We start from the raw sequence: 14,084 nt of genomic DNA, 5'->3' as shown, positions 1-14,084 counted from the left end.
AGAGACATTATATATATATATTAATTATGAATTATTATGCGAGTAATTCTTAAAAAGACGCGACGATCACAACAGAGCAACTATAATTATTATGACTTAGTGTATGGGATGTTAAAAATTTGTTTAGACCTTTAAGTACAATTTGTACAATTTGTTTAGATAACCGTTAAGTTAATGTAGTCAATGCGATGTACAGGTTGTCTGCAAAAGTGTCGCAAGCAAATATGTCAGGTACAAAGATAAAGTGAAACAAAGATAGGTACAAAGTGTATAATATTTATGATACGTATGTACGAAGAATCACGAAGTATAGTATTCTTAAATGATATATCTTATACCGAACAGGACAGGATTTTTTCACGATAAATTCTTATAAAGGACGTCCTTATGCTACAGAATTATCTTCTAATTGAAATATATTTGTTACGGTCTTTTTTGCCGAACATCCTGTACAGGTGACTTGGACGTCACACGATTGAGATTTCTTTCTAATTATTGGATTGAGATCATAAATAATTTCCACTAAATATTCATCTTTTCGGAATATCCTCCGAACGTGTCATCGTGGCGAGTGATCTTTATTTTCTACTAGCAGGTAAACGTCTCTTCTTTTCGTGTTAGCAGCAATATGTGACGCTAGAGCTAATACTGTGACGACAGCGGTGTCAGATATTCATTACCGAAAGAAGGCGTAAAGTGTGATTTTAACATGAATAGAATGGAAAACTTAGAAGGGCATTCGCCATATGATGGTTTAGGAATCCATGCAAAAGACTAATGTTACGGCGACGGCTGAAAAAATATTTCATGGTAACAACTTGACTAGCGTGGAATCAGTTTCTTTCCGAAGATATGACTTTGAAAGAGCCAGCAACGGTAGCTCGTTTTCTTGACGGTTTTGACGAAGGACCAAAACCCATGTCACACACAAGTCGGATATTTCAGCAAAAAGACTAGACAGATGAATATCTTATGTGAAAGTAAAGAAAAAGAATGGAAGTTACTTGTGTCTCGATCCAATGCGTAATATTGGCTTATCGTAATAAGAAATGAGCGTTTTCGTATTATTATATATCTCCGTTATAATGTTATCACTTTTTAACGTTTGAAGAAAGCTTGCGTTAATTAGATAGAACATAAACTTCTAGGCGGTTACGACGATAAAGATTGGACAAATGTCGGCATGCTTTCGACCGAAAAAATTATTTATGAATTTACTCGATACTACAATTTGTATGTTTATGGTATACGTAGGTATATATATATCATAAACGAGAAACGTAATAACGCGGGCGATATTAACGATATGCGAGACAATCTAATATCGCCGGTGCATAACCAATAGTACAATAGTGCAATCTCTGAATTTGCAATCGAAACCGCAATTACATAGACAAATATAAGATCGCATTCGCAGATTATTAACTTAATGTACGACCGTTGGGGCAATAATCATCACGAAATTGACAAAATGTTTCGAATCTCGATGTCCAAGTCACACATACACAACACATGCACACGAGCGCGTTTACATTTTTAGAGTATTTTTCTATTGCGCTAGCGTCAATATTTACTGAAATATAGCGAGATTCATTCATTCTGCACGTTGAACCATCAGTTAGACGCGTTGAGAGAGCTAATTGTATACATATATATATACATATATATACAAACTTCCAATACTTTCGCACGAGCAACTCGTACTTTCGTACGTTGTATTATTCTTTTTTTGTATTTCTTTTCTTTTTTTATAATTTTATACTTTGTATAGAAAATCATTTGCGGTTTTACGCGATTGTATCTATAATAGACGCGCGCTTTGCGGCAGCTGTCGGTCTTTCGACTGTGTTTCCGAGGTATTTATGCTACCTCAGCGGAGGACGTGAATATCTACTGCTATTCTGCTTGATATTAGATTGCGTTGACAAGGGAAACGATTCGTGACTTATTAAAGAGTGTTCATTGTATAACGAGCACACGTTACCCCGAAAAATGTTAAGGCTTGACTCTTTTTATAGTTTATAGAATCTAATACATTTTATAGAATCTCACTCGATTATTTCGTAACATACAAAGTGTTCATTCGATTAGCTCAATCGCGATCATATTACATTCTACATCATATCGACTGTCTTACTGTTAAGCGATAGTGGGAACAAGCGAGGATCGTCCATCAAGTTGTTGACAATTAGCGTTCCTATTGACGTATCCCTCAACTTCCCAACTTTAATATTCGTCGAACATTTGTTACTTATAAAGATATTACGATCGCCGTTCCAGAACGAAATGCTATAAAAAGAGTCAACGCAAAAACCATGAATCTCAATAACGTGATCCAACGTGTGCCCGTTTACCGTGCGAATCCTTCATTGTATATTATCCTGATATTAACGTGCCGATGTGTTTTTCACCGTTTATATATTATATATGCAGCTATAGAGAGCGCATTCGTACATTCTCGCATCGGCATCACGCGTTTTTAGATAATTTTTCTACGAGATAAAAAAAAAGGAACCAGCAAAAGACAGTCTATAGAAATACGGATGATGCGCAGGGTTGTCCATCCACTCGTGGCGCTTTGAACGATCGGACTCGTATCGGGAATCGCTTTGCAGAAGCTACAAGCAATACAAAGAGGCACAAATGGCCTAACTTTCATCGTGAACATTTTCGTCCGCACGCAAGAGAGTTATCGTATAATCGCGCGCGCGCGCGCGCGCGATCGGATGGGCCACCTTGCACTGAATCGCCTCATTCTTCTCCTGGTAAAGAAGCGAATACCCGAGACTAGATACCACTACGTTGTGTATAATAATTAAGCGGATAATTGTGTCTTTTAATCTTTAAGTTTTACTCATTCACGAACGCGATCGCATTGATACACATCCCGATATTTGCCCGCATAACTCCCATGTCAGTAAAGTAAAAAAGGAAAGAGAATAAAAAACAAAGGAAATTGAGAAAAATGAGTACGACAGTTCACTTGATCCGTCGATATACGTCCAATGATACGTCCAGTCGGTAGTGACTGCGATTAGTCACTCTCATTCGACACAATATTGAACTGAATTTGTACAAGCGAATATAGGTTGTCGCTTTAGGCTTTAAAGCATATTCACAGTTATTAAAATTAGTATTTTAAAGTTTGTTTGAGTATTATTAGCTATAATAAAAAGAAAAAACAATTTATAATTTAATTTTGCATTTCAATTTTTTCATTACGTATTTTGAAAAAACCGTAATTTTTAAATTATACAAGGTATATGGTATTGTTTATATATTAATTTTTATTATATATAAATAATATATATTTAAAACCGAAGAAAGTAAATTGAGTAAATTTTATTTCTATTAATATAAATATATTAATATATTAAATATTTATTATATGTAATATAGATATATAGTATATATAATTTTAATGTATATAAAATTTTTTATGTACATTGTGTCCTTGCACTTCTTATTTTACTTTCATAGAAAATTCAGGCATCAGCAACTTCTAAGTTTATTTATTTACTCTCGAAGACAATCACATTACTCTTAAGAATAGAACAATCGTCAGGTTTAATTCCACTAAGCGAACACAGAAATCGAGCAAGATGTGACCGATAATGCGATTATGCCGGACAGGTTTTTTGCGCAGCCCGTGTTCTCGATCTGTGAGCTACTACGGGTTCTTTCTTCCTCTCCCTCGTCGCGGTTACAGACGAATAAAGGATCGAGGGAGAATAAAGGGAGGCACAATCCGAGCCGCGTCCACAGATATACATATAACTGCGCTAACGAACGCACGCATCGAACGGTAACTTTTCGATCGTTCGGCCGCAATATCGTTTAACAGCGGACAAAGATGTATCTTGAAGCTTGAGAAATCCATCAATTGTTCGAGATTCAATACGAGAGAATTATCTAATCTGAAGATAAAAAAATTTCGTCTATTTGTAACCGAGATACAGCTTTCTCTACCTAACAAAAATAATAAAAAGTAAATTTAAAAAATATGTTGAATGAAGGTTACTCTATAGTTCTTTCACGGAGGATTGCTACATTTAGGGCCGGTTGTTCCAACACTTAATTGGTAAAGCTACCTGATAGTTAAATCACATGTCTATCTTTGTCTAATGTAAAGGATAAACAAAGACACACATATGATTTAACTATTAGGTAGTTTGGCAACAGGCTGGAACAACCAGCCCTTATACATATACATCCTATTGTAAGTCTTGATTCTTTTATTAAAGTAATAATCGACGGAAAAATTGCTTGAAGAATCTACATTTGAAGGAAAACGCGTTCAGTTAGGGGGGAGCATCCTGTGTAGCCATGAAAATTTTTTTGAAGGTAATCGGATGAGATGTCTGCCACGCGGAAAGAGTCTCCGACGAAGATAGAGCGTACAATTGATCTTCGATGCCATACGCATTATACATGGGCTCGCGAACTCGAAAGCGACGAGAGCTATAAGAGCGTCCGCGAGCCAAGCTGGCGGGCAGGCAGCAGGCAGCGCCGGTTTATTCCTGATCGAATGTTTTTGCACGGCCGCCGCAATCCTAATTGAATTCGCTGCCGGCCGCTCTCGCGGCAGCCGTACCGAGAGCCGCGCGGTGCGTGGAATCACGCGCCGTATATACGCGAATTTATATGTTTCGTCATATATAAATAATTGTGCGACGGGAAGGTGGGGGCGAAGACGAGAAATAGCACCGTTCAAAAATTTATCCTCCTCTCCCTCGCACGAGTGACAACCCCGATAGCACCAATATCCTATAAATATTCATATAACGTCCATTGGCATTCTGGACATAATATGGACATCCATAGGATATTGTGTGCTGTCTGGGAAGAATGTCTAAAAAATTTCCGCGATTCAAAGGGATGATTGCGAGATACCGAGACGGTCTTACAATCAGATTCTTCGCTACACCTTTTCACCACGGTGATAATCGCAAGGATGATATCGAAAGTTTTACGAAGATAAAATTATTTAAAAATATATCTGCGCGATATCTGCTTGATATAGAAAGTTGTAACGTCCTGTCGATATAACTTATGCTTCTTCATACAATTGAGTCGATTTAAAAAAAAAAGGACGAATAAAAGCGAAAACTAGTAGTACCACAATTTGATTTTTTTTTTACAGAAGAAACACGAAAATATATGCTTCTAAATTCCCCCGACTTGAAAGGGCGATTAGAAGGTTCTAGAACGTCCTAGACGTTTCGCTGGAGGCCGTTTTACAAGTGATAGCTTCGCAAAGACGGCGTCGAGTGTTTCGCAGGTAAAATCGTGGATCACGGTGTTCCGCGATGTTTTTCAAAAATTTGCGACTCGGTTCGGGGGTATCTTTGGAATATTCACGATCGTGCTGCACGTACCGGAAGAAGAAGAAAGATGAAGAAAGAAGAAGGAAGAAGATGAGAGACGGAAACCTCAGCCGCGTAGGATAACAATGGACCACTTGTTAGGTAGCCCATCCCCCGACACCGGAGAATACAACGGATACTATTGGTTATTCATTGGGACCTCTCGTGCGAGGCCGCGGCTTTCTCGGCTGATCGGTCTAGAAATAGATCTGATCCAGTTATTTCCGATTATATCGACGAATGCAAACCTTATTATCAGTCTCGGAAAACTGTCGCTTCGTCGCGAATCTCTCTCACGTGCACCGCGAATCTACGCTGCAAGTGTGGCGATTCTGCGAATCGTGAATTCGTGGTAATATTATCAATTATCGAATGGCAGTAGAAATATAATAAAAGTAAATTTAAAAAATCCCGAGATAAGGAAAATGCGCAAAATAAAAGCGACACTGTGCACGTTAAAAGAGACGCTTTCATCTACCTCAGTTATATTCAGTTTTCAAGTAATATCAGTTTTCCCAACGTTTCCTCGGTCTTTTCCTTTTTTCAAACTTGGATTAAAATCTTTTACATGCAGAAACATTATTCAAATTTAAGTAACTTAAACATTTTACGCGTCGAGCGAAATAAATGATATGAGCGCCGCGTGATGTGGCGAATTTACGACACGGAAGTAAAATTCAATTGTCGAGACAAGATATGAAGAATGGGAGAGGGACAACGCGCGAGAGATGAGCAGGAGACGGGAGACATGGCAGATTCGAGAACCGGCGCGATCGGACGGAAGATGTGAAAAAACTGGTTCCCTCCGTCAGGATTTCTTATCACCTCTTTAGTTAATTCGAATTTCGATTTCCGCGCATCTATATGTACGTATACTTAACTCCTGGCAAAGTTGTTATTAAACGATTTCTTAAAAAATGGTTGGTTAGCAAAAGTGAAGAAGTCAGATGTTTGGGAGAATAAGGAGGAAAAATCAAAGTCGATAAATTGTAAAAACTATGTTATAATTTAATTAATACAAATAAATGTTATATTCATAAAATTGTAAGTGGCCCAAAAATTTATAGTAAATTAAATTAAAAGGAAGTCGTATAGGCTAAACGCTTTGAATCTTTCATATCAGAGATTATTAAATTAGTGCTTGAAATAAATATTTATTTTCAATGTTACTTTCATGCTTTGCTTCTCGCGTATTTAATTGTTTACAATGCATAATTATTTAACTAGGCACTGCAATTGTAAACTCCATCTTCATTAATCTTGTCAAAATTAATTATATTATAAAATGTTAATTACATAAAATTAATTAATGGAGTTTGAAAAGTTTAATATAAAATTGATGGCATGTATATGTCAATTTATACATTGATAAAGCTTACTTTAGACAATGTACAGCTTGCATTGGAATTCAGGATAGAATTCTATAATTATAATTAATAATTAGAATATATATATTTATAATTTTATATACAGGGTGGTACAAAAAACATTTAAAGAATTAAGATAAACGCACACATATATTTTAAAATATATGATGTTGAAATACATACATTCGTCAAAATATACGGCACGTAAAATAAAAAATAGCATTCTATTTTGAATTCCGTCGCAAATTATAGATCGTCTAAACCGAGCTTAAGACAGTAAAATAAGAAGCACACGTGGCGCGCAAGAGAAAGAGGGGGGGTGGGGGGGAAAGAGAGAGATATTGGCAAAGCAGAGATTCCAAGCACATTGTGCACGCAGCTTTAACTCGCGGCGCGTCACTCACGCTCCCCGGCGTGCCCCGGGCCCCGGGTCCCGTCTGCGAGATCTCTATCTCGCTCCACGGAGAGGTTTTGCTACTCGCTCCGCGTGCCTCGACTCTCATTGAGAGTCAGTCAGTCAGTCAGTCAGTCTCAGTCCGCCGGAGCGACGCGGTTCGCGCGCATCGTTACGCATCGCGCGCCGTTCGCAAGCGTACAGTGGAGAGTTCGCGTTCGCGCGCGCCTCTCTCGTGCTCTTTCACCCTTTTTCGATTTCTCTCTCTCTTTCTTTTTCTCTCTCTCTCTCTCCCCCTCATTCTCTTTCTGTTTTACCGATCGAAGGGGTAGACAACCGTGCGTTGAAATCACCGCGGGATCTCCGCCGCCGAGAGAGGAGCGGAGAGGAGACGCGCGATCGTGTCCTGTGCACGCGCGCGCGCGCGCCCCGTGAAATCCACCGATTTCACGCGTCGGATCGCTAACGGCACGCACGCCCGCGGCCCGGCACGTTGAGCGCACGGGGACCCGGGGAGGCGGCGCCGGGAAACGTCGTTGCGCGTTAACCGCCAAGGCACGCACGGCGGCTGCCAGGGGGAAGGGGGCGAGTTTTCTATACCGGTGTGCGTGCAACGTGCAACACCTGGGGCAGCGAGTGGCGCGCGGCTGCGGCGGCGGCACGTCGCGGGCAATTATTATGCGATCGGCTGCGGCCGCCCTGGCCGCGGCAGCGGCGCTGGCCCTTCTCCTGGACGCGGCACTCGCCCGGCACCAGCACCACTCCGAGAACCCCGTCTACAAGCCGTCCGGTGACATCTCCCTCTGGATCGACCAGGAGCAAATCAAGATGTTCAGCGGTACAGTTCACTGATGTTGAGTGATCCCCTCGGATTTCTTTTTTCCCCCCTAAGCTCGATACGTGACCCCCTTTCTTCGCTATCGTCGCTGCTCCGATGCTCCGATGCTTGAGATTATACGTATTATTTACCTTTGATGAGTTTGGTGCGCAAAAAGTATTTTGTTAAATAAAATAAAAAAAAAAATAGAGAAAAATCCAATCACTATTCGTGGTATCGGGCCAACGTCGTCAACGACGTTAATGAAAATGTTATAAACATCGATGTAAGTCTGAAAAACTGTTTTCATTGACTAATGCAGGGCTGGCAATGGAAATATACGCGATTGCGGAGGGTCAAGTGCTCGCATATCTTTTGGATCCGGAATTTGAAAATAAACTGCCGATCATACCGAGCGAGGTGTCGCACGTGAACTTCACGTGGAAATCAGGAGTCAAAAAGTACTATTATAATTTTTTTCGTTTAAAGTCGTTCGACGAGAGCATCTTGAAAACTCCATCCATCACGATTAAAACGCAAGGACGGGTGCCTAAGCGACCGAAAGGTAAACATTTTATATCAATATCAAACGTATATCTAAGCTACGATCGATGCGTGAAGGAGCTGAAGTTTTCTAATTCGTGTAATATAGACACGAAATGAATGATTTTCGTGTTTTTACAGGAACTTGCGATTTAACGAACGTTGGTTTAAAAGAATCTGTTACTATACATATTTAATTATTGGAACTTTGTGAGAAGAATAATGAGTGAAACAGGATGATATACAATTAAATAGAGATAAAAACTATTTACAGTTTGGACTTGATCTTGGTGGCCTAATACTAATATTGTATTAATTTTTTTTATGAGAAGAAATTCAATTATTATTGTTATTAAGAGTATTTTTAAAACCGCGCTCCGAAATAAATTCTGTTAATAAACATAAAATATCAAAAGGAAAGATTAACAAATTAAGACCTCGCGAAACGGAGATATCGCGACAAAGAAAAAGATTGTCGAAATCTAAATACGAGAGAAACATTCGCGATTGTTTATTCGATGTAATAGTTTTCATATAGTCTAGGGACTCGAATAATATCGTAATTGTGACGAGGCATTCATCGTTGCCTCGCGCGTTTATTTTTCGTTCAACATCAATGATCAGAACGTCAACGTGCTAATAGCGTTTTCGTTTGTCAGTCGATGTGCATTTGGTATTCAGTAATTCAGCCTCCGGAGGCTGAATACCAAATCGCGGGGTCTAATACGAAGTTTGACTTTTATCATTCGACAAAATATAATTTTCACAATTAAGTCGCGTTTGTACTTGGATATCTTTTCACGTCACTTTCACGTACTATGAGACGGTGAAATACGAGCCTCCATATGTTTTCACACATATGCACGTTCGCTCGTTAATACGTTCGGGATTCATTGTTAACTTTGATCTCTCTATGCGGCGTTACATAAGTGCCGTGCCGCGATGGTCCTTATTTACACAGTCGAAGGTGAAGACGTCTTTCACGCGCGGCGTGAAATCTACCTGATCCAAGAGAGAAGACGAGAAAATATTCTTTGTATAGAAATGCTCCGCGTCCGCGTCTTCCTTTTTGCCCGAAGATTATTTCGTTCAACTGGAGTAAGTTTTTATTACGACACCTGAGGACCAAGCCGAGCTTCGGTGATTTTTCAACGATTTTAAATACTAAACGCAGCTCAAATAAATACATTGCGGATAAATATCACTTGTCCTGTCCCCGCGTGAAAAGGAATTCGATTAAATCCGCATGAAATTGCACGTATTAGAACTATGTTATTGAATGTTATCTTATCAGATTAACTACAAGAACGTGTTCGATTCTGTTTACCGACATTTCTCCTTCTTAATCATATACGAAGATAATTATTTCTCTATTTTTTAATAAAGCAATTTTATGTTTGCGATTATATAACGCGGTTTTTTTTATCTTTACGCACATCAGTTTGATCGATAATATCTGAAACGGTCATAGGTTTGCGCGCAATTAAAATTAAACATACTTTTAGTTTCCTCTTAGATTGGATGGATAAAAAATGTACTTTAGTTTTCTCTTAGATCAAGTAAATATTACGCCGCACAATTATACTGAAGAGATCGAACTAATGGGAACCGAAACCCTCGCGCGGCAATACGTCTGCTTCTTATAGTCGCGTTACGTTATATTTTCTGAAATTGAAGATAAAAATCAAAGATGAGTTGAATTTATAAAATTTAAATAAACATTTCAACGGGATCGAAATTAAGAGTCAAAATTAAAATGGAAAACGCGTACGATCGAAGGTCGGAAGGTTGGAAGAAAGAGGAGGGATAGGAAGTAGAGGAGATTCAGCTATGATACAGCGAGAGCGGACCTTCACCCTGTTTGTTTTCCGTTGCAGAATTCAGCATTCTTCTACCTTGCGCCGGCAATTCGGGCGTAGCGCAATTCGGGATCAGTCTGATGATCGAGACCCGCAAGGGGAAACCTCTAAACGGGACGCCCCTCCGTCTCCGTTTGAGAAAAGAATGCACCGTGCGCGGTGAGTGCGTCAGTCGCGCCCACGATCACCACCTCTTCACTCGCACATACAGTTCTGTATCAGCAGTAATTCATCGCCTAATTTGCTGCATGCTCTTGATCGATGCGGGAGAGGCGGTCGGGGAATCGGTCTCTCGGCGGCCGGCCGGGTCTCTCCTCCGGCCTGCCAGTTGCGGATCTCGGATCTTTTTCCCTCGCCTCCGCTCGGCGAGGATGCTGCATCGCGTCGCGTCGCGCCGCGCGTACATATAGCGGGATAGCGTAAAACGCGCCCACGAAATCCGGTTCGCGGACGGTACATTCGTTCCGACTGCCTCTCCTCCTTTTTTTATTTAATCGACAGCCGTGGCATGTACCTGATATGCGCGCGCGTTTTGATACTTTGTAAGAGAAAGATTATATCTACCTTGTATACCTGCCCGCCTGCCGGCCGGAACGATGGCGATGGGTCCGATAATTGTGCGAGGGAGGCGCGTCGAATCTTCTCCGCATAGTCCGCTCCGCACGGTACTCCGGGAGATTTATGGGTGTTACGTCGTGTTAAACGGTTGCTCCGAGCCTCGATCATCGCGACGAGATCCCGCTCCAAACGAGGATCCTAACGTTTGTCAAGGTGTCAAAGGGAGTAGCGAATCGATTAACTTTCGACTTGGACTTTTTCCCAACGCCCTCGTGAAACTTGTGACTAATTTTACACGCGTGTACTCTCGTTTCTATTGTCGCGTCGCAACAAGGGTCATCTCGAGGTATCGGTTACGAAAACGGGAAAAAGAAATGAGACGTCTCTTTGAGTCCCCAAATTTTCTCCGGGTATCGCGTGTATTTGCTTACATAAAATATGTATGCAAATAACGATCTTTAAAATGCAACGATATTTTGTAACGTCGCCTCGACGATGGACTTGACAGTTTCGCGCCCACAGGTTTCGGACCCATCGCCGCTCGCAAGGTGAAAACGTGGACCGCTTTTGTGAAGCTTACCTTTTGCGTAAAAGCATTCTCGTTCAGATTCTATTAACGCTATCTTTGTATATAATACAACTGTCTACTTTTGTAATAATTGCGTTAAAGTGTTGAGTAATATCGATCGCTCTTTTTGCTGTATCAGGCGTGTTAAATGAGACACGAGTGTTGCTGATGATGAGCAAGGATAGGGAACGAACGTAATTTCGGCGAGCTCAATTTCCGATGCTGCGTGTACGCGAGGAAGGATCTTCTACCGAACTTCGGGTTTCGTTTATCCGCGAATAAGGATCATTATCGCACGCGCACGAGGCGTCCGATAAATGTGAACTCGGCGGAATTATGTCTCAACGCCAATCTTTGCTTTTCATTTCGCAACCAGGCAATTAACCGTTGTTATATTGTCTGAAGTTCGAAGAATATTATTCGCTTTGGCTTTTATATATATATATATATATTTTTTTTTTTTTCCACTAAAACGTTACTACAGATCGGTAATTTTTCCCGTTTTATGTGCTTATATTTTCTACATTAGCATTTATTAATTTTTTTCGTCTTGCCTGGCACTTTGTTAAGCGTTGGCCAGTCGTACGCTTCCTCGAGTCATTGTTCGCCCGCGAATTATGAATTAAGTGCCTAATTGCCTACTTAATGCAAAAGAACGCACGAGTCTGCTCTGCTTTCTCGGCGTCATTTTCAGCTCTCTCAATCTCTGTGCATTCGTGTTGCCAATCATCAAGTCAAGTATGTGTTTATCCGCTATTTTACATACATAAATGTCCCGACAATATCGAGGATTGAAAGGATTTATTCAGCATGTGCGATCGGTCGAATTTATCATACAAATCACGAATGAGAAAAGACTAGCAAATAACGATCCACGTGACACGTAATTGTTTTCATCTACTCGAATTCAGATGGGCGTAGCGGCATACGATGCTCTCGAACGTTCCGTATAATCGCTTCTGCGATAATACATCAGTAATTCGCAGCATAGCAGGCCGAACGTGCAAACGTGAAATAATTTAATATGTTTAAACATCGAAGCTTTCTCTCTCGACAAGTAAAATTCAATCAGAAAGTCACGGTTTGCACTTCCATGGAAATGAGATAAAATATGTATATGGAATATACCACACAATTTTAATTTTTTCACGTAATTATCTTTAAAAAATGAAAATATATTAAAACAATTGTAAAAAAAATTATAAATAAAGTTATTGTTTATATCGGTTATATAAATCGAAATTAATTATCTGTTTTGACATAAGATATAAGAGATAAAAATATAACAGCGTATTGATCTCAGTTCCATGGCTTATCCGTGGTTTTTGAAAAAAAAAATCGATTAAATCTGCATGACACTGCATGAATTAGAATAATGTTATCTTATTGGATTAACTACGAGATCATATTCGGTTCTGTTACCGAAATTTTTCTCGTTTTTAATCGTATACAAAGATATATATTAAATACGTATATGTACATATGTATGTGTGATATGTGTGCAGACATCGGGATAATATGCCATCTTTTAACTGAATTTTATTTTTACAGAGCCTAATCCTGGTCCCTGTCCAGATGGTTATCTAGGGCCCCATTGTAAAAAAGCGCTTTGTTATCCGAATTGTATGAATGGCGGTAACTGCACGGCGCCAGGCGTGTGCTCGTGCCCGCCAGGATATCAAGGTCCTTACTGCGAAGGAGGTATAATAAATTACAACATAAATGTACGACGAAGTTTGTTCAATAGGAATAAGATGTTCCAAAAGTAAAGTCCGCTTGAAAGAGATAAATTAAATTTTAAAATTTTATTTTTATTTTCCATGTGTGTGCGTGTGCACCAAAATAAAAGCGTTAACTTATCTCTCCATATAAATTTCCCAACAGATTCGAGCGGCTATCCAAGCATGTATAATGTTTAATTTCAAGATATCTTTTGCATATAAATTTTGCAAATTTCCGAGTCAGTTCTGTTTCACTTTTTGATTCAAGACAAAATGTTTCCCCGACAGATGTTTTTCCAACTTTCCAAAAAGATGAAAAGGAGAAGAGATGCGAGGTCAGGACCGTGAAGGGCATGTTAGAGAATATCTTAGCTCAGCCCATTGTCTCAATAGTTTCAAAAGTTTTCCTCACAGTGTGTAGAGTTGCAGTTACAAAAAAGTATGACATTTCGAATGAGTAACATTTTGAGTGACATTTTCGATGAATAGCCTGTTACAATTCTTGCAAAATTTAAGTGACAATCACTCGGCATTGACAATAGTCCCTTCATGCTCGAAGACACAATCGTCACTCGTTTGATCTCACATGATTTTCATCTTTTTAGAAAGTTAAACACCGTTGTCAAGAAAACATTTTATCTCAGATCAAAAAGTAAGAAACGAGACGTAAAACTGGTTCAGCAAATTTTTATGTAAAAGGTATTTTGAAATTTATGTCATAAAATGGAACAAATTTTTGAATCTCTGTTGGGAGATTATATGGAGAGATAAATTAATGGTAAGCTTTATTCTTTATACGCATATTTTAAAAAACAAATTTTTAATTTATTTCTTTCAAATATCTCACTTTTGGAACTCTCCTCGTACATGCATATATACATTACTCATACA

General features: G+C 39.4%; 1 protein-coding gene across 1 annotated transcript in view; it reads left to right on the top strand.

Annotated features, from left to right (window-relative positions):
* The first annotated feature begins 7,229 nt into the window (after nt 1–7,229).
* The window catches only part of LOC112466305 (protein shifted), an 8,585-nt gene continuing 1,730 nt past the window's right edge, over nt 7,230–14,084 (top strand). Inside the window, exons 1-4 of the mRNA XM_025034343.1 lie at nt 7,230–7,965; nt 8,267–8,509; nt 10,365–10,505; nt 13,024–13,173. Coding sequence (XP_024890111.1) covers nt 7,806–7,965; nt 8,267–8,509; nt 10,365–10,505; nt 13,024–13,173 — 694 coding nt within the window. The 5' untranslated portion in view covers nt 7,230–7,805. The remainder of the gene's footprint in view (nt 7,966–8,266; nt 8,510–10,364; nt 10,506–13,023; nt 13,174–14,084) is intronic.

Source organism: Temnothorax curvispinosus, unplaced genomic scaffold (genome assembly GCF_003070985.1).
Source record: "Temnothorax curvispinosus isolate PA1 unplaced genomic scaffold, ASM307098v1 QBEX01016033.1, whole genome shotgun sequence".
Classification (NCBI taxonomy): domain Eukaryota; kingdom Metazoa; phylum Arthropoda; class Insecta; order Hymenoptera; family Formicidae; genus Temnothorax; species Temnothorax curvispinosus.
This window is presented reverse-complemented; position numbering and strand designations above follow the sequence as displayed.